At 43.0% G+C, this 24,971-nt stretch overlaps 1 protein-coding gene across 7 annotated transcripts; it reads right to left on the reverse strand.

The window, feature by feature from the left end:
- Positions 1-395: 395 nt before the first annotated feature.
- RAD52 (RAD52 homolog, DNA repair protein) lies at positions 396-24,958 on the reverse strand. 7 transcript variants are annotated; one of them, XM_067536299.1, is made up of 13 exons: positions 24,571-24,953; positions 20,644-20,717; positions 15,192-15,280; positions 13,564-13,665; positions 13,057-13,150; positions 8,646-8,713; positions 8,196-8,314; positions 8,016-8,091; positions 5,299-5,495; positions 4,344-4,480; positions 3,728-3,808; positions 2,844-3,068; positions 396-2,359 (listed from the first exon to the last, which is right to left on the reverse strand). In XM_067536299.1, the coding sequence occupies exons 3-13, from the start codon at positions 15,276-15,278 to the stop codon at positions 2,298-2,300; spliced, it is 1,248 nt and encodes a 415-aa protein (XP_067392400.1). In that variant the 5' UTR covers positions 15,279-15,280; positions 20,644-20,717; positions 24,571-24,953; the 3' UTR covers positions 396-2,297. The 7 variants fall into 7 exon arrangements, with proteins under 7 accessions (XP_067392400.1, XP_067392403.1, XP_067392399.1 ...); XM_067536302.1 differs by lacking the exon at positions 20,644-20,717 and having other exon boundaries at positions 396-2,356; XM_067536298.1 differs by lacking the exon at positions 20,644-20,717.
- Between the last annotated feature and the right edge of the window lie 13 nt (positions 24,959-24,971).

The raw sequence follows: 24,971 nt of genomic DNA on the forward strand, positions 1-24,971 counted from the left end.
AGAGGATATGAGTAACCTCTTTGGAGTCGAGGATCCAAGCTGACAAACTGACTCATTCTCTGTGCCTCCCTGCAGACCTGCTTGGGGGCTGTGTTAGGTCTGCATTTCAGTGATTTGATCTAGAAGGGGCACTGTTAATCAAGATTTATCTTGTAGAGATGCTTTGGCTGCAAAGCTTTTTTGGGCTTTCTAAATATTCAATTTTAACTTTTAGTGAATTTCTTTTAAAAACCGCTTCTGTTTTGATTCATACCACTTCAGACTGTGGTTGTATAAGAACTCAAGGGCAAGTCTTGAGGATTTGCTGAAAGTCCTCTGAAAAGTACAGGTGTTTGTGAGAAAAGCCAGTCTACAGTTGAAGAAGCCAGGTTCTTAAACGAAGGTTCTGAAGACGGTGAAACTCCTATGACCAGAGTATTCCTTGCAACAGTTATGCCAGTGCCTTGGCTAATTTTGCACTGTCTCTGCAAGTTCCCTTTCTAACAAAAGTGCCCACGCTATTGACAAATGCATTAACCTCCCACAATTGTGGTGATCCTAGTGCAGAAAAGCTGAAGTAGCAAACTGCTGAATAAAACTGGTCAATTTCAGCTGTACTCTGATGTTTTTATGAATCATCTAAAACCATACTGCTAACTGCAAGAGATCAATATTAGCTGAATTTTTTAGGAAGATGTGTTGGAGGTGAGAGAGCTTCTGCCAATCAAGCATGGGCTACTGAGGACATTCACCTGTACTCAGTCCTACACTGGTTTCCTGCTGGAAACTTACTGCTGTTGAGAGGTAGGAAGTAGATGTGTAGAAGAGAGCCATGAGGATGGGTAGGCAGAGGTTAGACGTTGAAAGGAGAATTGGGAGCAGCTGCATGGCAGAGGAGCACACAAAACACCCTAAAGCAGTTTAAATTTACATATGCATAAATGACATGAGGTGGAAAAATCTCCTTTCCCCCTGGCTCACTATAGTGTTATTCCTGTACTTAAAGACAAGTTTCCACAAATGGCACTGTTACTATGAAGCTATGATACAGTCAAATGGACTAAGGAGGTACTTCTTTACTGAACCTTTAATTTCATCCCATGTAGGCTAGTGATATTCCTTTCTCAAAGGGAATTGAAGCATTTAATTATTTTTACACCTTGTCACTCTAGGAGATTAATCCTCCCTTTAAACTAGACTGATGGTTGGTTTTAATCTTACACCTTGGGGGGTTGTTTTTGCATTTTCCGCTTAGTGGTCAAGTCCTAAGGGGCTAAATCAACCACAGCTTCAATTCCAGGGAGAAAAAAAGTACAGGAGAGGGTGCCTATCACCTTGCACTACAGCTATTTGATGTCCCTGCTGCTCACCTCTTTGAGGTGTAAATTCATGCCACGGGGGGGGGGGGGGGGTGACTATTGACCTCTATTGCTCTCTTCACATTACTGTATAAAGTCAGTAGCTATTCTACATTCTCTGATGATTGCAGATTTTAGAATTACAAATTAGCACATAACTGACAATTTCTAGTTAAGTATCTGAGAAACTGAAAACCAATTGTAATGTAAGATTATGGTACAAACCTGCTTTCTTCATCACAAAGAGGGGAGTGCATTTTTACTGAACTGCATTAAACCATGAGCTGTTACTGTAGCAGGAATATATCTCCTGTCCATCTGAATTGTTTTATCTTGCACATAAACATGCTGCTGCCCCCTTAAACAGCTACAACTGAGATTAGTTGACTAATGCCCTGATTTGCATGTTTATTCACATTTTCCATAAGAAAAGAGGATAATGTTTAGTATAAAAACACAAGCAATTAAAAAGAACTGGTCAACTTTAGTCCTTCATAACATATTCAGCCAAGTACTATGTGTACAAGTCTCCCTTCAAATTATTATTTCCAAGATCTGATCTTACTGACCCTAAAGGAAACTACTCCCTCTATGGTGAAATAAAGTAGTAGGGCATCCTTTCATTATTCAGTAGGGAATTAGGGTTACATCTCTCATCATTCCAAAGGAGTTAAAATTACAATTTTTTGTGGTCTATAACAAGGCCTAGCACTGGCCCCCAAAGTGTTTGAATCAGGAAGAAATGATGCATCAATCACAAAAGGGAACATCAAGCACATTGATGGGCTAAAGTAGAGTTATGAGAGAAGATGGGCTGTTGTCAGTCCTGCATGTCAGACAGGGATTTAATGCACTAGGTTTTCCCCTGCTGTTTAAACAAGTTCTTGGGATGTGCTTCTGTAAAGATGGTTGTAGTGTTCAAATCATCAAGAGGAAACAATTTAGGCGCGGTCCTGTTTGTTAGGAGGGTTCCAGTTTCCTTTTCTTCATGCCTTGACTCTTCCTGTAGGGGCTGCACTCTGCTAAACAAAACAGAGCCTTAGTAGGCAAATTATTCTGCTCCCAAAACTCACCCATATTTTTGTCAGTACTTTTTCTCTCTCAGCCTGGAAAGGTAGGTACACAATAGCCAATTTCCTTTTTCTTCTCTCCTAGCCCTGAAGGAGCTTAAGTCTGATATGTTCAGAGTCTGGTGGAGGCAGGAAGAGATCTCTACCTCCACTACCCTTAACAGCCACTCTTAAAAACTATAAGATGGAAGCACTACCTGGGTGAGTGCAAAGCAGCCTATGAGGGAGAACAGCCACGTACCTCCGTGTGAGACAGTCAAAACTGAGTTTTACACCAGGACACTGCCCTAGTCGTGCTGGAATGTGCTCAAAGTGTTCACAAACTTATGCACCCTGCTCAGTTTCACATGCGACTCAGCAGCATGCATGCACATCTTTATTTTCTTCCTACAGCTCACTGTAGCGACTTACACTCCCCTTCCTTTACAGTACATACCTGGTGCACCCTGGTTGGCAGAGTGGCTGTAAGGCCTGTGACCAGGGGACACCTGCCATTGCGTAGCTCTCATCTGTAGTTTGTGAGGGGTCTTGCTGCGAGTCATCATGGGATAGTGTCTAAGAGGGGTTACAGGAGCCTGGGCTGGTACAGCTGCTTTTTTGTGGTGCTCAGTGTCCCTGAGATCAGTGGTCTCCAGAGGAATGTCCCAAAGCTCAGGGTCATCTGGAATAATTCAAAGACATACACAACAAAGACGAAAGAGAACAGTGTGACAGGCTGGAGCCAGAAGTGTAGCTCTAACACCAGCCCATGCTTTCCTCACTGGATGTCTCCTGGAGGGGTTAAATTATAAAAGATCTGCTTTCGTACCAACAGGCAAAAAGGAAACTACCTAAAACAAAACGATGTACAAGAGCAGCAGACACTTCAACGGCTCCACGTTGCAGCTACAGGCAATACACTGGAATGAGGTGCAGCTAGGCTTGCTCTGCAATTTATGCTTTCAGGTAGGGTGAAAGGGCATAGGTATAGCCCCAATAAATATAGGTAATTGAAAAGAATCTGATCTCACCTGCATAGGCACCAACACTGGAATCTGTATGAACCCCAAGGGCTAGAAGAAAAGGTTCCTGGAGGCAGGTTCCCTTATAGTGCTCTAACTATAGTAGCTGTTAAGAGCATCACTAGGAGGGGTTTATGTGGCCAAGGGTCAATTCATGCCCCTGCCCCCCCACTGCAATTACTTCCCCCTATAGTGTTGCCACTTTCTATTGCTAAAATCAGGATTCTGCCTATACCACTTTCCCAATCCCTTTATGAATCCTGCTCCCAACCCTCTGAACTCAAATTTTGCCAGCAGTTAGCTGCCATTCTTTGCTGACCTGCAAAGAACTCTTCTTCTGCAGCTGGTTCCCGTTGTGCTGCTGAAGTGCTGTGCTTTACCGGCAAGGAATGAGATGCTGCTGGGCATAGATAACAAAGGGGAAATATTAGTGCCAGGAGTGCAAAAGGACACCATTTAATTCCCTTTGGGGGAAGAGAGCCTGGTGTGATCAAGAAGACCAGCAGCAACTACCCCCAGCTACCAGTTGTCCTGCTGGAAATGTGTGTATGGAGGTACGGCAGGATATAGTACTTGGTAGGGCTTACTAAAGACAAGGGAAACATCCTGAAATTTCTTGCATCATGAGTAAAGTGTCGTTTTTTTCAGTCTTTCTTGTTACTGCTCAACAGCATCACTGCCTAAACATTTCTTAAGAGGACACGGGCAGGTTTGGTCATGTCTGGTTTGAGCCCCAATCTATGCCCTATGGGGGGAAAAGATATTAAACTTCAGATTTCCTGTTTTCTAGCTTTCTTCAGTCAGAGAAGAGGTGGTAAAATCAGGCAGCTGCTGAGGAGCTAACCTTATCAGCCAGGCGCTCACTCCTCATGTAACACACTCCCCCCACTGAATTAGTGTTGTTGGACTTGCAGATTCGCAGTGGTGTCACATACCCTGGTTGCTGACTGGATTGGATACTGCTGGCTGATGTTTTTTCTCCATTTGTTCCCGGAACTGCTGCTGTAGCTGCTTCTGCCGTAACTTCCGCTGGTAAGTGGCATCATCCCCAAAGGCTAAGGTGATGCTACTTCTGCCCCAAGAAATAAACACACTTGGATGGTACTCCAGCTACAATTGCACATTAGGAAGAGGGATGCTTATAGCAACAGTGCTCCAGAGAAAGTACAAGAGTTGTTAACACTTATCACACCTTCCAACCAAAGCCCTCCTCTTCTTTACAAGCATTAACTATTTACTATCTCAGAGGTGCTTGTGAGGTTTAAGTATTACCATTTCTTAGATGGATAAACTAAGCCACAGCGATCCCCAGTTGTATTCACACAGGAAGTCTGTGGCTAGAACCCAGCTCTTCTGTCTGAATCATTTACACAAACCGGCCCTTCCTCCTGTCCCAAACTCCAGGCTAAGAAAGGCTGTTTTGCATTGTATATGAGAGAGACCATGATTATCACACCGTGTGGCAGGCACTGCAATTTGAGCAGCTCAGTCCAATGCAAACATTGCATGTGCAGTTGGGTGCGTAGGTGACTGTTCGACATCTTCTGGGATTACATGCAGTCAGAAGTAGCGATCTAACTACCTCACCCAGCAGCTACAGCCAACAGCCTGGGACCTCAAGCTTCTGCTCCCACCTGCTGAGGAGCAGCACGGACTCATGTACTGAATGCCCCTTAAAAGCACACAGACGGCCCCTGAAGCGATGTGTGGTAGGGTATAACAGCCATGGATCAAATACTAAGCTGGGTGTTGTATGAGTTCAGGAGAGAACCAGCTGCAAGATCACTGGCTTAGGGAGCTCAGCTGAACACAACCCATACAGCATTTTTAGTACAACAGAAATAAAAATAATTAAATTAAATTTGAAAAACTTCTCCAATTAACACTCACCTGGAGCTGTTTTGCTGCTCCTGCTCGGCTGGGTTTAAGGAAGCTGCCTCCTGGCCAGGTTTGCATGGGGACAAGTTCTCACATTGCTGGGGTCGCCCCGCACTCTGCTTCTGCAGGCAGCTACTGTATCTTGCCTTCTCTATTGTAGGCTCAAAGTCCTGCCTTTTCGTTTTGGCCAAATCCAACTCTGGAGGCAGCTAGCACAGGAATGAATTATACTCCATTCACCCATTCCTCCTCCCTCATCAACTCAAAAGTTACAGAGACTTAGTTAAAGCATCTTATAACAACATTTTATGTTTTGCCTGTCTCTCTCTAGCTGCTCTTAAACTAGTTTCCTGGCAGGTTTTGTCTTTTCCCATTTGCTAAGCACTGGTTTGGTTTCGTATTCTGAAGCAAGTTAATGTGGTTTATTTGCAGAGCAGCATCATTAGCAGTGTCAGCATGTTTGTTAACTAGCACTGCCTCTGTACAAACACACAATAAAATTTTAAAATATAAAAGTAGCAGAATCTGGTCAGTCCCCACCATATGAAGGCAAGCAAGGTAGTAAACACCAACTATTACAATAATGTTAACTTTATAAATGTATACACAGATAAGTATTAGATCTGGACGGACAGTGAATCTTCTTCATCCTCAAACCCAGGAGCAGAAACATACATCTCACCCTTTAACTGAGCACACATTTGGGGAAGGAGACTTGACAGAGCAATATGGACTGATATCAGAGGGAGACACGGTACACCACACAGCCTGGACTTCTAAAATGAGTACAGTGCAGACGTCTAAGAGAGGATGGCAATTACCATAGTTATCTCTGAACCACTATTAACCATGGTGAAAAGCCACAGAGGGATTTAGCCTAATGAAAACTGTTCCAGCAACAAACAGATTTCACATGTGAAACACATTCAAATCATTACAGATAGTGTAACTGATTCTAGCACACAGCATCACCTGGGGTGATGGATACCCTAGACATGCTTATATAATAATAGCAGCAGGAACTAAGAGATGATTCTGAGAAAGCACTAATAGTTACAGTGGATGTGCCACAAGAAAGGGAAATGCCATATTGGTTTGTATCAACAGGAATATTCCATGTAAAAAAGCAAGATATTATTCTTCACTGCTTGGCCCTGATTAACTCAAAAAGCCTAAGTCTAACTTTGGGTACCACTCAAAAGACAAACCAGAGACTGCCCTGATGAGAGCAACGAAAACTATAAGAAATCTGGAAAACATCAGTCTGAGAAAAGATTGAGAGCTGGGCATATTCAGAATCTGAGGAAAAAGAAGCCAGACTATCATTTAAAGGATGCTTATATAAGGAGTGCAAGGGCCTTGTCTCATAATGAAGCATAATTATGGTTCAGTAGAACTCTGGCCTCAAATACTCTAGGGTCTAGAGACTAAATTTGTAGGTCCATGGCCCATTGGCTTCAACCAATCACTTCCCCCTTTAACGTTTCCGTGGTGTAGCCATTAAAACGATCTGTTACTCTAGCTATCTCTGGCCTATAGGGGGTAAGGGCCTGTCAAAACCAGCTAACCTTAAGACACACAATCAAAAAACAGCAGGGATCCCCCCGCACAACTTAGGAGTTTGCAGTTTCCATATTAATTCCACAGGAAGCTGCAATGCTGCACTTCAGCCACCATGGGGTACTGAGTGAGACTATAAATCAGCGGTGCCACGCCCATCACTGACTTCAACATGGCATCCTCCAACAGATACTGATGGCTGCTCCTCCGATGTCCTCCCCTAAGGTAAGCATGCCCAAGGCTCTACTTCTGTTATAGAGGACACTCTGGTAAACTGGAACTAAAGTTTGTGCCACGCCCTTCTGATTTCTGCAGTATACTGGAAATTCTATAGTAGCTTTAAGTATATAAAAAACTGGAGAGGTTTTATTATAGTAATATGAAAATGAATAATACAATCAGTACTGCACCAGTGCAGTGTTATTTTTATATTAAATTCTGTTTATTCTTCTTAGCCCCTAAATTTTCAGTTCTCTGTCTGCTGAAGATTTCTGCACTGGTATTTTGCAAGCTGTCAGGGTAGAGCTGAAGCTTTCACCAGCTGTGTAAGGGGAAAGCAGTGGCTACCAGAACCTTTAGATGAGAGTTCCTACTGCTGCCTACAAATCACGAAAGTGAACTGGGGGTAGTAGCCATGGGCTACTGTAAGAAAAAGTTCTAGTGTAGATGAAGCTCTACTGTACATAGCACTTTGTTTTGACATGGGACTGGAAACAGTTCATCCCTCTCTACACTAGTATTTCAACTATCACCAACAAGAGTGTAGCTGGGCCCACTACAAGTGGTAAGGATACAGAATGGGCTGGTGGCTCAGATACCATTCTGATGGGTATGATATGAGAACCTGGCTAGAATAGTGTACACAAAATTCCTGGAGAGAGAAATAACAATGGGCTTAAGCTTCAGAATGGCATAATTTTGATGAACTACTGGGAAAATCTTTTACAAAGAACAGTTCAGACAACCTAACTAGCAGCCAAGAGAGGCTGTGGAATCATTGTCACTAGACACATTCGTGGTTGAGACCATGCACTCAGCTATCCAGTATGGTTTAAATATAAATGTTTCTGTTCCTCTCGATACAGAGGATGGGACCAATGACCTACTAGAGGTTCCTGGCAACCTAAATTACTCTGCTTTCTCCTTCTCCAAAGTCCCACATACCGCACCTGACGAGGAAGCTTATTCACTGATCGCAGGTAGTCTTTATCCAGGATGCAGTTCCCAAGAGCATTTCCAAAGCACCTGAAGGACAAGAGAGCCTGCTGTGACTGAGAATTTAACATTTTATTCTCACACCACCTGTGGAAATGTGCAAGCAGCAGGGCAGCATACTGATCTCCACTTACTTGAGTGCCCTCTTCAGTCCATCTGTCACTGCTTCTTTTCTTGCCTTTTCCAGGGACAACGCCTTAGACTTTAGGCCCTCACTCACTCCGTAACCCACATCTTCATGGTACGACCCATCCTATAGGGTGAGTTAAAAATAGTGAATGTCAGATAACCATGCAATCACCTCACTTATAGTCCCTGAAATGCAGTACTCACTGTTGAAACTCATGCTTTCACACACCTGATTATGAGACTAGATATCTCTTATGTGGGCTCTGTGTATTGAGTGGATTAGTATTTATTCTGTAGTAAACACAGCTTTTTTCACAGGACCGTCAGGTCTGACACCATAACATGTGTCACATAACATAACGTGTGACATTCACACACATATTAGTGTTATTCATGGTTCTTAAGCAACTGGCAGTTCACCAATAGATGGAGCAAACAAAAATATATCTATTTACCTTGAGTTGGACTTTTACAAATGCACAAACTCCCACATAGAATTTGCCATTGTTGAGGTCAACAAAATCTGGGGAAAGCAGGAAGGAGATGGAGTTACAATGGAGACCCAAACAGTATGTCACAGGGTGCAATTTACATTCCCGGTATACACATGGCTAGGCTGACAGAAGAATTATTTTGTCTACTGCCGCTTGGAAAGGTGGCTTACCAACAGTGACAGAAAAACCCTTTCCAGTGATTTAGGAAGCATCTATACGACAGCCCCACAGAATCATAGTTGCTGTGCTGCAGCTCTGCCACTGTAGTGCCCATAGCATAGACATGCCCTAAATGTGAACCACCTAAAAGAACTTATTTGCAGAAGTACCTTGTGTGAAGCTAGAGGGAAAAGTCTTAAAACGCTTCTCAGGCAACTGGCTATCAGAAAATCAATATACTGGAGAAATACCAAGTTTCTCTATTCTGACTGGCTGGTCACTCGGCAATGCCTCTAAGAAGAGGGGCTCCAGATCCAAGTTTCTGAAGCTTCATTTTGGTGTGCCCATCTTTCACGCTGAGTATATTTACAAATTAAACTTCTTCTTCGAGTGCTTGCTCATGTCCATTCCACTATAGGTATGTGCACGCCTCCATGCACGGCTACTTGAACTTTTTTCCCCTTAGCAGATCCCGTAGGGCCAGCTTCGGCACCCCCTGGAGCCCCGTGCACATGCCGTAGTATGTGAGGTGCTGCCAGCCATAGGCCCCCTCAGTTCCTTCTTTCCTCCCGTGACGGTTACTGGAACTGCCTGTGCTTGCATTGCAAGTGTTTAATTCCCAGTGTTTTGAAATTTAAGCAATGTTTTTTTATGTTAGTTAGTTAGCTAGCTTAATAACTGTTGTTAGTGGTAGTTAAAGACTTTGAGATAGTCTAGCTGAGACTTTACCAGGAGCAGGTATGCTCCGGTCTCATGGCTTCAAGTCGTGTGCTTCCGGTGGGAAGGCTTTCCCGCTAAGTGACCCCCACTGCCATAAGGAGAAGAATGGATCTGCAAGGTTTTGAGACCTCCAGAAAATCTGCCTGAAAGCCTGGCTCATGGAGCCCCCGACCGGCTCCGAGCCAACCCACTCTGCTGTGGTACCCAGACAGGCTGACCCGACTTGGCACTGCGAAGAGATGAAATCAGTGCTCAGAGCACGGATACTCCCCCACACCGTCGAAGCAGGCGGGGTGGAGCATCAATTCATAGCAAGGTCGGATCATGGAGACTTGCTGCCTGAGCCTGCATCTCCAGCCAGGGAGCCTCCCCCGAGTCTTGGGAGTGGGGAAGCCCCTCTGCACTTACTGGCACCGTTGACTTTGGAGGCCGTCAGGTGGCAAGAGCCTTGTTGGCATTGCACACACCACCGCTGCTCATACCTCCACGAGAGAAAAGGGGCTGGCGTTATGGGGGAAGCCCATGTTGGGACCCCCTGAATGGCTCAAGAGATCCCCAGCATGGGGAGGAAGATCTCCTGCAGACTGAGTTCCTAGTGTAGAGCAGAAACGCTCTCCTAGAAGTTATCCCAGGTCATGATTGCCAGACTGACCCACATTGAGGCGAAGAGCGAAGTTGCCCACCCAACACTGGTCTCGACCCCCCGGCAGTTCCCATTGGTGCAGTGCAGTGAAGACGGCATGCAGAAGAGAAGCACAGAAGTTGACGGGAGTTACGCAAGTTCTTTGCATACTTTGCATAACTCTCGTCGACTGCCGCCGAATCGCTGAGGTAAGTGTAGACCAAGCCTCAGTGTAGAGAGAGCATTGTCATACCACCTGGACAAAACAAGATCATTCAGGAACACATGCAGGATATTTTTGGTATTTTCTGACAGGGGTAAGGACAATCTATATTCATACAGACATTATCTAAGTGCATTTCTGAGTACTTAAGAACTTGTTATAAGTAAGGGCAGGAAAGATCCACTCAGTCATATTAGAACTCATTCCACTCGGGCTTTGCTGCCTGTTTGAGGAAGGCTCCCATATCAAACATGTAAAGCAGCTACATGGAGCTCCATCCACATATTAGTCACTATTCCCGAGTACAGGCTGGCAGGTCGGATGCCAAATTTTCGTAGAACTGTCCTGGAGTGACTATTCAAGTAGGATTCCTAATACTTCCCTTCAAGAAATAGACAGTGTTGTTAGTCACTCAAAGTAGAATCCATGCAGACAATTGATGAAAACGCATGGTTCCTTAAGCTATCGTAACTGTGTTTTTTCAATATGTGTTGTCCATACAGATTAGATCCTGCCTCCTTGCTACTACAGTCCCATACCTATAGGATTCTGTATTGTTGAAGAAACAGTTGGGTCCACTCCAACCTTTAGATCTTTTATGGGATGCATGAGGGCACCTAAGATGTAACAAGGCCCCAATGGACACCGCTGGCCAAAATAATCCAATCTCATGCACTTGTGCCAAGGGTGGAATCTGTGTGGACAACACATCTCTAAGAACCACAATTACTGTAGGGAAGGTTGAGTAACAATTATTTTCCTTGTTACTGAACCATAATAGATCCCAACACGCAATACTGGTATCAAGTGGGAAGTGGTGTAACATTAAGATTCCCTTCTGAGATAGAGAGTGTGCTTAAGTATCTCTGACATGAAAGGGTCCCACTCCAGCTCAATGTCATGAGAAACATCTAGCTCCAGCAGGCTGTCAGTCCCATAAATGTTCAGGATCCACTGGACTGACACTGTTCTAGTAATGTGCTTCTCAGATCTTTGCAACACTGTGTCAGAACTCTCTGGGCTTTTTTTTTTTTTTAAATCAGAATTCATTACTGAGGAAGCCAGCACCAACCTTCCAATCACCAAGCTGAAATGTTGGTGCAGTTTAGGTGCTTCTCACTATAATCCCTGCACCAGACACTCTCAAAGTGAATGTGCTGATCTCTCAGTACTGGACTCTGTTGTCTGAACCTCAAGTGTCTTCTCCAACAGAGGAAGTTTGAGGTCGCCCTCCTTCTCTTTTCTAGTGTGAGGGATGACCAAGCATCAACACGGATTTTGTTTTTTAGTAAGGCACTTAAAAGCAGTGCTCATGGTCACCATTGTTGCACTGCACAATATAGAGAGACTAAAACTAGTCTTTTTACTGGCAACAGCCATAACATGAATGGTAAACGAAGAGAGATCACAGGGTCTGAACTATGCAACACTGACCAAAGTCTAAGAACAAGAGGAGTCAGGGCCAAGGGAACTGGATCCCAAACAAAAGTGCAACAGTGCATCCTAACTATTCAGAGTGCAAACTTAACTGAAAGTTAAGGTCACTCTAGCAAGGTCAAAGGAGAACAGACCGAAGAAAGCATTGGGCATACTGCAGTGTTGCAACTTGCTGCTCCTACAGTGTTCAGAAAGAACTTTGGACAGCTAGGATTGGTCTCCTTTATACAATCTGTTCGATGTACAGCATCAAGAAGTGTGTGCATGGTTCAAATAGGCACTGCATATTTAGCCAAAACTTTCTGAATTTGTTCACCTGGATACAGGTATGTCAAATATGGGGATGCATACAACCAATTTCCAAAGAGTGTCTAAGGACGAGGATAGTGGTCACGAAGAGGTATTTTGCAGTAAGGTTCATAGCTGAAGTGGGGGATGCATAAGTTGAGATGTTTGTTGCGGGGAGGAGTTGTGCATGGTCGTGACAGATGGCTCAGGGCTGCTAGGGTTAAACAGGTGGAAGAGTCCAAATGCAATGCTTTGGGCCAGTCATCCCCACATGGCTGAATATACTCATTTTCAGTAACTCAGGAGAGCCACTACGCAAACTTGAGCTAGTGAGTATAAACAGGGTTTTCTTTATATGCAGGACACCCATAGTGAAACGTCTGTGTTTCAATACCTATGTCTATAGTGACGGTGGCAAAGTCGCCGTCGGCAGATGGATCTTTCTGGATCGATTGAGCGGTCAGTGTAGACCCGCTCAACAGATCAGGAAGTCAACTGAGTAAAATCACCCCCTCAAGTAGCGTAATGCTGCGTCGACAGGAACACAGTTCCCGTCGGTACAGTGCAGTGAAGACACCGCGCAGAAGGGAAGCACAGCAGTTGACGGGAGTTACGCAAGCTACTCTGTGTAGCTTCCGTAACTCCCGTCGACTGCCGCCGAATCGCCAGGTCAGTGTAGACCAGGGCTATTACTCCAGTTTGCTTTACCCTAACCATCAAAGAACCTGTAGGCCACGCTCCAAAATTTCATCTGCCTCTTCTACATGGACTGTCACTTTAAAGATATGTTTTCTGCTGTTTCAACTGAACAGGTTCCAGAAAAGACCGTTTCCTCAAACAGGGACCACATTCTGCCACTTTACAGATCCTCAGTATGATGCAACAGGCACACAAATTCTCAAACCCCGGAAGAAGATACTCACCAACATTCTGCTGAGTGACTGAATGAGCCCAGCCATTGTAGCCAAACATCTCATTGGCCAGACTGATGACCCTGTGACCCTCAATATAACAAACCTGAAAAGAGGAAGACTGAACTTAAAAAAGTCCTCTACAGTCATAGCTGTACTTCACTAAGAAACCCTCTTAATTTTAAGAAACATCTCACAGCCTGTTTTCAAAGAATGAAAAAGGAGCTGGTGCCCTCCCAGCAAAATTTCCAGAAGGTGACACAACTGAGAGAGGCAGATTTAGTGGACACGAAAGGGGAAAAAACCCCAAATAATTTACGAATGTTACATCGCATTTATACAGTGCTTTACATGTTCAAAGTACTGAACAATTAACTAATACCTCTCAACATCCCATGAAATAGGTAAATATTATTCCCATTTAAAGGATGAAGAAACTGAGAACAGAAAAGTTAAGTGATGTGCCCAAGGTGTCAAGAAATGAGTGGCTGAGCAGCGAACCCCTCCAACTGTTTGTACCTTCTGTCCTCCACCAGCCTGCCGGCTGCTAATGTACTCTGGACCCAGCCTTTGACGCAGGGCATTCTGGATGGCCTGGTATTCATCTGCCGAGTACTGGTACTTTAATAAAAGAATAGCAGAGTTAGAGAGCTTTAATTTCTTCACTGTATTAGCTCCCTCCCACCCATTTCATCCCATTTTTCCTTATTGCAGTCTTCCAGGAGAAGATGAGTATTTCCAATCTCATGCTGCAGGGTGTAAATGATAGTCAAAGGGCTCAGGAAGGAATTTACTTTGCTCTATGGGTAGGTGTATTATGCTGATTTTATTACTTTACACTGAAGTAATAGATATTGCTTGCTTTTGCAAGCAACTGGATTAGAGGGTCAATGATCTGTGGTAAATTCTATGCAACTTTTCTCCAACTCTCACAAGCAGCAAACATACCAGTTATAAAATGATAGAACTCAGCCAAGCACACCAGTCTGAAAGAATACCCTGGCCCCCATCCCTATCCCTCCGAAATACTACAGCAGTTATAATATGTGCAAAGCCCAGTCCAGGCTGCAGGGCCACAAAGCATAGCAGGAATCTCTATCAGCATCACTCATATTACTCAGCAGATTAGTTAGGTGTTGCTACTTATTGCACTGGCAGAAATGTTAGAATCTATACACGCTCTGCAAAAGATGCAGCTAGGCGTGTGTGTGTGTGCGCGTGCATTCGTTCGTTCGTTCAATTCCAGCTCCTGTATGAAGAGTACTACAGTTGCCTTTTTCTACTCAGCAGCACCACACTTCCAACTAACTAAGGAATGGAGCTGGCCTTCCTCCAAATGGAATCTTTCATATTCCCCGGTCTTGCTCCATTCACCTGCAAGACAAAGCTTTGAATAGAATTTTAAAGAAGGGGAAGAACTGAGGGATCCTCAGAGCTGTGCCAATCCCCATCTTGCTGAGAATAAAAGTCAAGCAAATAGCATGACACGTAAACAAACGATTTCTAATGCACATCATTAGGTTTTCATTGACATTCAGATTTCAATGTATTGTTCCATTTAACTTTTTTTTTTAGGAATAACTTCCTTTTCTTTTTCTGGCAGTTATGCAGAAATATACAACATCAGGCAAAAGGGCAGAGAGGAAGGCAAAGGTGAAAGAGAGCATTATGAACATACATACATACACAGACATACCATATTCATCAGCTAACTGAAGACATAATAGCATGGAGAGGAGAAAGAGAATTCTGTCTATTAGTTTCTTCCATTGTCTGAGTGAAAACAGCTACTTTCTCTTCACGAATAGAGAGAATGCATGTTTTTATAAGCAAGCCTGATGCATGTCATCCACTACTAAGATAAACCAGTCCAATCAATCAGAGAAAGAAAAACAGTCTTCCCGTCCTTTAAAAAACAATTCAAGGCTCTTTCTCAGAGTAATTCAGATACAGCTGCTACTGTTAGAGACACAGCTCTGCAACCAGCAGGGAAAATGTAATGAAGATGAAGGTTATTATGGCTAGGATGGTAGATATGACTTTAACATACTAGTGTCCTTCTTTAAAAACAATTAAGTGCTCTGTGTACATTTCCTGACCTGCAAATGGAAGACTTCCAGCTCTGTTCTACATGGAGAGATACTGACCTGCCCAAAGCACACAGCAGAGCTGCCACTGTTGGAACCAATTTTGCTGGTGTGGCTTCCACTGTTTGTCCCCTGACTTTCAGACATCCCTAAAGACAAAGGAAAGAAAACAAATAAACACTGAATAGAAAGCAACAGGTACAGTTATCTAATTGAAGACTGTTAGGATTGTAGGACAGAAGAGATTTAGTAGGTAGTTCATCCCACTGCAAGCATACAGCAGAAAAATCCCCTCATACAGGATGCATTGGATTATTTGGATATTATACCAATATTTTAATTTTAATTCTAATAAGCAACCAGTTCCAATGGAAATTCATTTTGTGATTAATTATTCATTTTCAGCTTCCCAAGAGCAAATCTAACAGACCCCTGCAACATGCAAGACTGTAGTTTATGTTTAAGAAAAGCAGTTAACTTAGTTAACTTTCTATTAGCACTGATGGGCCTTTGCCACTTCTTCCCCCATCCACAGCCTCAACCTGTTTTGTCTTCTCCATTCATTGCTCCCCTCAGGGTTTTTCCATTTGAAAAGTTAGTGCAGAATAAGTTAGGGTATGAATTTAAAACACAATAGCTATTCGGTACTAACTCTCCATGTGGACGCTGCAATTCTCCACTAAAAAACCCTTTTGTTTTTTGTATCTTTAGTCTACTTTAGAGAGGATTAAGCTAAACTACAAAAAAGCATTCTTTGAGCATGTCTACACAGAGCAACAATGCGCACTATAGGGGTGTAATTTCTAAAGCAGACTAACGTGTTGCACACTAATTGATCAGTTAGATCCTGCTGGTGCACACTAAAAGTTCCCTAGTGCATACTGCTAGTCTGCTTTACAAATCACATCCCCACAGCGTGTATTGCCATACTACACAGACAAGTCCAAAGTTTTTATTTGTTTTCAATTCTTTTGCCTTACTCAATGACTTCAACTGCTGGTCAAGCTTGTGCCACATTTCAACCCAGAGAGCGCCACGTTTTTGTGGTAGGTGAAGTGATAGTTTTCTATTCCCACAGAACAGAAACCAGCTTGCATTTCATATATGTAATTCCCTTGGTCTTCACTCATAAACAGGAAATTACAAATTACATGGGCTACCTTAGATACATCACTATTTTTAGTAGTAGTTCCTAAAGAAAGAAAAACTTGTTTGAACAGGTCAGTGCCAACGTGTGTGGTTACCCTAAAAAGTCCCATTTAAAAATCACCTTTCTTTGTAAGACTATTTGACGATTCTATATTTTATCAGCTTCCATCTTGACTGGCCATCACATCAGTAACATTCAGCACTTAATCCCATATTAAGATCAACTCCCATTTGTTTAAATATTAGGATTTTAAAAATTAGTTTACAAAAATCTGATTTTTTAAAAAGTTAATTGAAATAGTTATTTTACTTCAACAGTCCCCTGAAGTTAGGGTGGATAAAAATAAATTATTTTAAAAAGTCAGATTTTTATTTTTTACAAATAGGCCTGGTTAAAATTAAATTTAACAACCTATGTTAAGGCCTAAACTTAATAAAATCTATTAAAATAATTTAAATGAAATACAAAAAATATTAAGGAGTACATATTTGCTGCCAAATTTTAAAGACGTCAAACCACTGAACTGGTGGAAATCATTGACTAAGCATCTGGAATATAAATTTGTTGAGGTGCTAAACCAGCTTTTGACAGCGGTAGCTTCTTCTGCAGGTGCAGACAGAGTATATTTATTTCAATTTATTCCACTAGTTCAGTTCTAAATTAAGAAACAACTGATAGTTGAAAAATCAGGAAAGCTTGTTTTCCTCTTCAAATCTATGAATAAAAATTAGGTGTGAGGGGATGAGATCTGCCAGTTCTAAAAATCTTGAAAAACCATAGGGTATGTTCACACTTACAGCAGCAGGCAGAATACAGGGACTACACATGTAGCTACATGCTGCAGTGAAAGACAGGCTGTATCCACACTAGTCAGATGTGCATAGCTGCACACTGCAGTGGGGAAAGGCTCTGGCAGGAGGGACCCTAGACCCTTTCCCTGCAGCCTCAGCCTTTCCTTGCTCCGTCCCCGCTGCTGGGGCCTTTCACTACAGCAGGACACTACACTGCTAAAAGTAACAGTGTAGGAAGTACTGCTTGGGTGTGTAGAGAACCTATATGGAGTACAGTATATGGATTCAGGAACGTAGGGCATGCTACTTTACTTGCCTAAACTAGGCCTCACTGTCTAGCTGGGCATGCTGGGTCTGTACTCTACCCATCACTGTAAGTGTAGACATAACTACAATGACTAGAAATAATCAGCACAATTCGCTAACTACAGACAAACTACCTTTGCTCAATAAATCGTTTAATTTTAAATGCAAAACTTGTTTTGATAAACTTTTTCCCTTATGTTTCCAGGACATTTAAGGTAGTTTTATTTAATTAAATAAATACATAAAATAAAATGCTATTTTTGTGTATTTCTTTGAATTTCCACCCAAATATAGCTGGATACAAATCATAAGTAAAAAATTAATCATCTAGAAAATAAGGAATATATAATTCACAATTTTCTAAAATAAAGAAATTTTAAGAGTCTGAATAAATATATTATATTAAGCTGCATAATTGCTTTAATAAATGCATAGAAATATAGTGTATCTTCCTGGTTAGCAAAAGGAAGCACCAAATTTAGTGTAAAGATTATATTTAGTTCAAATTAACATTTTAATGGCTACCAACCAATGAGAATCAACCTTTCTTTAGGAAAATAAAAAGTACAAATGCAAACATGATTAAAATTGATTACTTATATCAAGGTTTCTTGCTTGCTAATTTAAATCATGATTAAAATCAGTCATTTAAAATCACTTTGAATGAAATCAATCCACTCTGCCTTCAGTACTGGAAATCCAACCTCAACAGCATCATGATACTTCAAATGAATCAGAGACCAGAAAACTAAGTGAGACAGAAATCTTGTTTCACTGCCCAAGCTGAAAAATACAAAATATTAAGTGAACAAAAATGGTAAGAAATAAAACCTTTTCCTTCTGATATATCTGAATGCAGCTTACTAACTCAAATGAAGGTGTTTAAGATTATTCCTCATCTTGCCAACCTTTTTAAACGTTCTCCCTTAATTACCTCCAATATTCACATAATACTAAATGACAAAAAGAAGAGACAAAATTCCAAAGCTGGAACTGATCCAGAGGCCTGAGTTTTAGGCAGTTTCAGTCTTCATTTAAATTCCTGACTTTATCAATTTTGCCTGTAGCCACCCTTCCTCAGGCTATGATGTAATTATATTTCATAAACTAAGCAGGGCTGTGAAACCTATGGAACGTGTCAGTATTACTCTCTTCCTTCTGCTTCAGAACTAGGTGACCAGATACCAACTGTGAAAAATCAGAACAAGAGATGGGGGGTAATAGGCACCTATATAAGACAAAGCCCCGAATATCAGGACTGTCCCTATAAAATCGGGACATCTGGTCACCCTAGTCAGTACAGAACAAATGTCCAGCATGGTGTTAAAAGGCTCTACACTGCTGGATGTGCGGTCTTTTGGCTGAGACAGAAAATGGATACAAAATGATAGCATGGAAGAGCTGGAGCGACACAGATATGTTAGTTCCTGTGCTGTGTTTGTACAGTTCCAAACGCAATGAGGCCCTCATCTATCACTGAGGCTCCTAAATACTACGGCAATACAAATAATACTAGACATAACAGGGAGCTCTTTATTCATCCATGATTGTAAAGGAACTATCAAATGTTCAAATAGCGCATGGTGCTTGACAGCCAGTAGGGGCTTGATTCACTCTGCTCTACTTCTGCCATGTGGGGATCCAACGTTCTTTAGGAGCTGAGGGTGTTCTGCTGGTCTCACAGCAAGGAGCTAATACCTAAGAGTGGGAATTAAGGCAGATTATATTCAGAGAAGAGGCTTTCTGAGCAAATACCACATTGGGTAATTATACTAGATCTATCTTAAATTCCACTTGCAGTTTTGGTTGAATAGTTATTCTTCACTTCGTATCCAAAACTGTTGTAAAGTTTGGACATACAGTTTAAACAACTGCTATGTTTCAGTCAAGAGCTGAACACATTTCTGTGGTGAAAGAAGAGATTTTTCCTACTTAGAATGTACGGTTTTCTAAGTCACTTTGGGATCTATTTGGTTGGAAGGGGAGATTATATACACACACAAGATTATCATCATGAAGTCAAACTCTTATGATTTAAATAGTCTTTTCTTGTATTTAAGCGGAATAGCTTGTTGCAACAGTAGGATGGAATTTAACAAATCAGCAGCAAAGTAAGTAAAAGTTTGAACAGTATTAAACAGCTATTTCCTGCTCATGCTCTAGGCAAACAAAAGGATATACTGGAGTTGCAAAGCCCCTAGGTAGACATGTTTTCACTGTTGGGGTGAACATAGCACGTGTGAACAACCAACCCTCTTACTAGTTTGCCCAGAGTTTCCAAGAATAGTAAGTGAATAACATTTTCTAGCAAAATGATTTTTTTTAAAAACTGAAAACAGTATTATGTCCTTTGACCTCCTATATGACGTATACCAGTTTAGGTAGTTTGAATTGTAAGGAAAGATACACCCATAAAAAAAAGGTCTGAACAAGTGATAGGAGTCGGATTTTGGGCAGATTGAGAGGAAAAATCCAAATCCTATTAAAAAAGGTTCAACTATTCAATAACCAACAGTGAACCCAATTGATCCAAATTCCAGCAGTCAAAAGTCCTGCCTAGGCTACCAGTACATACATTTTAACACTAGTCTGGCTTGTATCCAAATGTAATTCTGACACTATCTTAGAAGCTGGTGCCAGAATCCTATAAGAGTGTGAACGGTGGTGTCAGCTTAGGGTATGTCTACACTGATGGCAGCAAAGTCGCCGCTGTCAGATCGACCTATCTGGATCGATTGAGTGGTCAGTGAAGAGCCACTCAGTCGATCCAGAAGTCGACGCAGTAAAACCATCCCCTCAAGTGGCATAGCGCTGCATTGCAGCGCAATGCAGTGAAGATGGCACACAGAAGGGAAGCACAGCAGTCGACGGGAGTTACACAAGCTACTCCACGTAGCTTTCGTAATTCCCGTCGACTGTCGCCGAATCGCCCGGTAAGCGTAGACCAGGGCTGAGTCTCTAACTCTGTTCTGATTGATAGCTTGCTTCCTTTCTGTGAGCCATATCAGTAGTGCTAGCCCAGTTCCTATGGACATAGTAATCTGGTTTGGAAAACCAGTTTCACTACCACCAACAGGGTGTTTGCTGAATCCAAGGAAGTGCAGTACAGATGAAGCCCCACATTGTAGAGCAACTGACTCAAACATTTGAGAATAAGAAGCATATATTGTCAAAATGTTGGAAAGCAGGTATTTGGAAAGAGATGAAAGTTTTTTTATGAAAAAGAACATTAACAGATCCCAATCTCAAAACCAAATTTACTAACTTGGTGAAGCAAGGCTTCCACTCCCAACACAATTACAGGCTTCAATAGGATTTTTTCCAAAGTAGCTCTGTCAGCTGAAACATTAACATTTTGAGAATTAGACACAGACAGCAATCACAGAAGTGCACAAAGGTCTCTAACGTATGTCACTGTGGGGGCAGTACTGGTACATTGCCTAACTCACTTGAGTAGTGTTCAGAAAGCTTCATTTTCCAGCTGTGACATCAAGCGTATGAATCTAACCTACATGTCTATGCCTGTTTATTGTATTCTTCAGCCTGATACCTGGACACCAATGAGGACATTTAGGATCCACCACTTGTTTTCCTTTGATAATATGATAATTTCTATTATTTATAGGTAATTCTCTTCATCTTTGTCCGGTAATGGTCCTAGGCAGATTTTTCCCCATCAAGGAAAGCGATGCACAAAAAGATGTTTTGCACTGTGCTCCAAAGTCGATCGTGGCTCTACAGTTTTATCCTGACCTAAGCTGGTTAGCAATTCCACAATCAAGAAGCCCCATCTAGGTTCTTCTATAGTGCCAACTAGTGTAGTATCTTAATACCCCATAAGTTCTCAAAAAATAAAAAATAAAAATAAAATAAAATAATTTCCCTTCTTTAACTTGTCAGAATAATCTGCTTGTGTGTTTTTTAAAAAAAGATAAAGTAATTGTTTTGGGAAGGACAAATCAAAGAAATTAATTTTGTATAGAATTCTGAAAGTGGTGAGGTAAATGTGGACATGATTATATCATGTGGTAATGAGTTTCAGTTTTTGTCTGGATGCTGAGAAAGTTCTCTCTGTGGTTCACAAGTTTCCTGTAGCAATTACTAGTTTCACTGTTCCAGTTGAACATAACTATTGTGGGAAGTGATAGTCCAAGGAACACACATTCACTATATATATAACATGCATGAGAAATTGTTTTGGCCAATCTATATTATTTCACAATACTCTATTTTCTTCCTACACAGCATGCTACCCCTTTCTTCAGTATGTGATAAGAAGTTTCCTTCAGACTGAGGCTATGATGTGCTGAGTGAAAATCTCTTACATTCTTTCAATAACAGTCATTCCATTGATCCCACCCAGAGCAAGCTAGTCAAATGTGAGCTCAGAGGTATTTGGCTGATACTGAAAACAATCCAGTGCATTCTGTTATAAAATCCCTATTTATCCATTTTTCCTATTTTTAGATAATCTTTACAGTTATATAGGTTATTTTCTTCTACAGCATTTTACAAACAGACCAATATATAAACTATCCAGATTGCTCTATCCACCACTGACATGCAATGGAACATAGCAAAGATTTTTAACAGGGCAGAACAATGCTGCACACGATCAGGGCAGACTGGGAATGATACAGTATCAAATTAAAAATTACAGTGGAATTTTGATAGTGTGTGTAAACTTTATAGGGGATTTTGAATTACATGGCTAACTTGCCACAAGTAACCTTTCAATTGGGGCACATCATTCACTATTTTAAGTTTCACATTTGCAAAATGATGTAGAAGAAAATGGTTTGTCCTGGAGCATAGACCCTTATTGCAACACTCTCGCTGTTTAAACAGGTGAGGAAAATCTCAGAATAACTTTAATTTATATACCTGCTTTCCTCCAGAAGAATAGAAAGCACTTTACATAGTCAAACTGACATACCAATTTTACACAAACCATTTCAGTCACCTCTAGAGTGAAAACCATAGTTGTGTAACAGAACATAGCAACAGTGTGTAATTGTTTGGGACTGGAAGTGAAGAACACAGTAAACGTGCAACTGTCATGGGAATTTAGTTTCATAGAATGTAATTACAAGAATAGAAATTAATCCAGGACAGAATCTAACATCACTGCTTTTAAAATATTAAAAGTTGTATGAGGTCATTCAAGCCACAGGTAGGTACTAAAAATGTAATTGTTACATCAGGTACAAAGATAGCACTTCAAGCAGCAGGACAGTAAACCCCAAATGAATCTGGGATATTAGTTCAGTAGTGACTTCACATCTCACTCTTTTGAATGTGTCTCTGGTTCACTTCAGCTTGTTGTTTTCTTTCTTTACTGAAAATTATTTATTACAAAATGTAGTCTTTAAACTTGAGGCTGCTAGAATACTTTAGTCCTGTGCAAGACACAGTACTTGTTTTCTTCGGGTCACTTTTCCTCTTGGGTTTCTGCTGACATATGTGGAAGCACATGTTGCAGGCTGTCATTCATGCGCCGCTTTTCCTGTTTTCTATTAGAGGAAAAGGGGTATGCTCTCTTAGGGCAAGTCTACACTTAAAATGCTGCATTGGCGCAGCGCTGGCATAGCATTTTAATGAAGACACTCTAAGCTAGTGGTCCCCAAATTGTGGGGGGCATGGAAGAAGGGGGTGCAGTGGGGCCTGGGCCAGCTCCCATGTGGGGATTGGGAGGTAGTGCTACCCAGCCCTGCTACCAGCTCCACTTCCACTCCCTCCCCAGCTGTGACCCTGGCTCTATTCTTAGCTCCTCTCCTGGCCCAGGGGCAAACAGACACATTCTATTACTGCTCTGTGTGTGTGTGTGTGTGTGTGTGTGTGTGTGGGGGGGGGGGGGGGGGGGGGGGGGGGAGAGGAGAGAAGAGCATGAAAGGAAAAGTTTGCAGACCAGGACTCTAAGCCAATGTGAGAGATGTCTTCCGTTGGTTTAGTTAATCCACCTCCCTGAGAGGTGGTAGCTCTGTTGCTGGAAGAAGCTCTGTTGCTGTCATAGACCTGTCTAAATGGGGTGTTCAATCAGTATAACTGTCAGTCAGAGGTGTGGCTTTTTCACATCCCTGAGCAAAGCAGTTATACCAATATAGGTCTATAGTGTAGACCAGACCTTAGACAACATTGTAAAATATTCTGTATATGTTAGACAGGGCTTGGGTTGGGCTGGTAGATGGTAGCACAGGATACTGGCACCTCCCTCAAGCTGTTATCTTGTTCTCCCGAATTTTCTTTTTTTTTTTAAAAGAAATGAAAACTAAGTCACGCAAAGACACAAACCAATGCGGAGACACCTGCACCTGTCTGTGGAACCTGGAACAGTAGCACCGAGAGATGTAAATTACTCCATCCCTCTCTCCAGAGATTAACTCAGATGCTCAGTGTTGATAATTTCAATGTCCCTAGTGTCAGCTATTTCACCCTGCTCCCAGAGGGGTGACCAGATGTTCCGATTGTATAGGGACAGTCCTGATACTGGGGGCTGTTTCTTACATAGGCGCCTATTACCCCTCTCCCCCTCTGATTTTTCACACTCGCAGCCTGGTCACCCTGGGCTCCTAAGAAAGGAGCAGAAGAATTCTAGACCTACAGGCGCTCCCGCCACATCCCACGTCAGGATCCCAAGTGGGCTTGGCCTTGGGAGGCGTCCCCGCTCGCCCCTGCTTCTCTCCCACGTGGATCATCTGAACCACCGGGACCTACGGCAAAGGCGTCTCATGTCAACCGGTCGGTTGGGAGAGGGGAGGCGGCGCTTAACTCTTCGGGCGTTTCGTGGCCCCTCCCCCATCCCAGCCACTCGGTCTTCTGGGGGGGGGATCCCCGCCCGGCCGCCCCTCGGGCGCGCGGGAAGGAACAAGCCGTTGGCTGCCGTGCGCGTTCTTGTCGCGTCCGACCCGCTCCGTCGTTAGCGCCGTTTCCATAACGAGGCCCCCGCCCGCGCGCTCCGGAGCGAGAGCCGGCTCCGGAGCGCCGTCAGTCTCCGTCCCGCCGGGGGTGGGGTGGGAGCACTGGCTGGGGCAGCTGCGTCTATATCCGCCGCCTCGCCACACATTCCCCCCACCCCCCGCTCACAGCCTGTCACCCAGTGACCACGAGGCGGGGGGGGGTCCGGCGCTGTACATCTGCCGTGGGGCGAGCACGACCCACTCTTCCCCCACGGCGCTGGTTCACTTCTTCGTACCTGTGCGTGGGGGGGCGGGACGCGGCTCCTTTCTCCAGCAGCAACAGCTCTACGACGACGTGGTTACGGAAAGTGGGACAAGACAAACTTCCCGCCCGCACCAGATACGCTAGGAGACGGCGTTGAGCTCGTGATGACGTGAACAACGATCTTTGCCGTTACGCCGGCGCCCGCGTGCGCGTTATGGATCCGGGACGCCCAGCGGTCAGGAAAAAAAATCGCAGCTTCCGAATCCCGCTGGCTCGCGCGCGGGACCGGCGATGATTCAGTGGGAGCGGCTGAGGAAGGAGCCGCGCAGGGGCGGGGCTTTGGCGTGCTGCGCAGCGTAGGAGGCGGGAGCTTGGTATGTGTCGCGCGGCGGCAGGAGGGCGGAGTTCGCAGGCTCGCGCTGGAGGCGGGAC

The sequence above is a fragment of the Emydura macquarii genome, unplaced genomic scaffold, assembly GCF_026122565.2.
Source record: "Emydura macquarii macquarii isolate MOO-44397 ecotype Brisbane River unplaced genomic scaffold, CSIRO-AGI_Emac_v2 contig_3530, whole genome shotgun sequence".
Lineage (NCBI taxonomy): Eukaryota > Metazoa > Chordata > Testudines > Chelidae > Emydura > Emydura macquarii.

Bases quoted from the DNA above. Each gene is read 5' to 3' on its own strand.
- RAD52 (XM_067536298.1), bottom strand. From the start codon at position 15,278: ATGTCTGAAAGTCAGGGGACAAACAGTGGAAGCCACACCAGCAAAATT. The intron at 13,666-15,191 runs GTCAGTATCTCT...CTTTTATTAAAG, and splicing joins CTGCTGTGTGCTTTGGGCAG to TACCAGTACTCGGCAGATGA. The intron at 8,714-13,056 runs GTGAGTATCTTC...TGCTTTCCCCAG, and splicing joins AGTCACTCAGCAGAATGTTG to ATTTTGTTGACCTCAACAAT.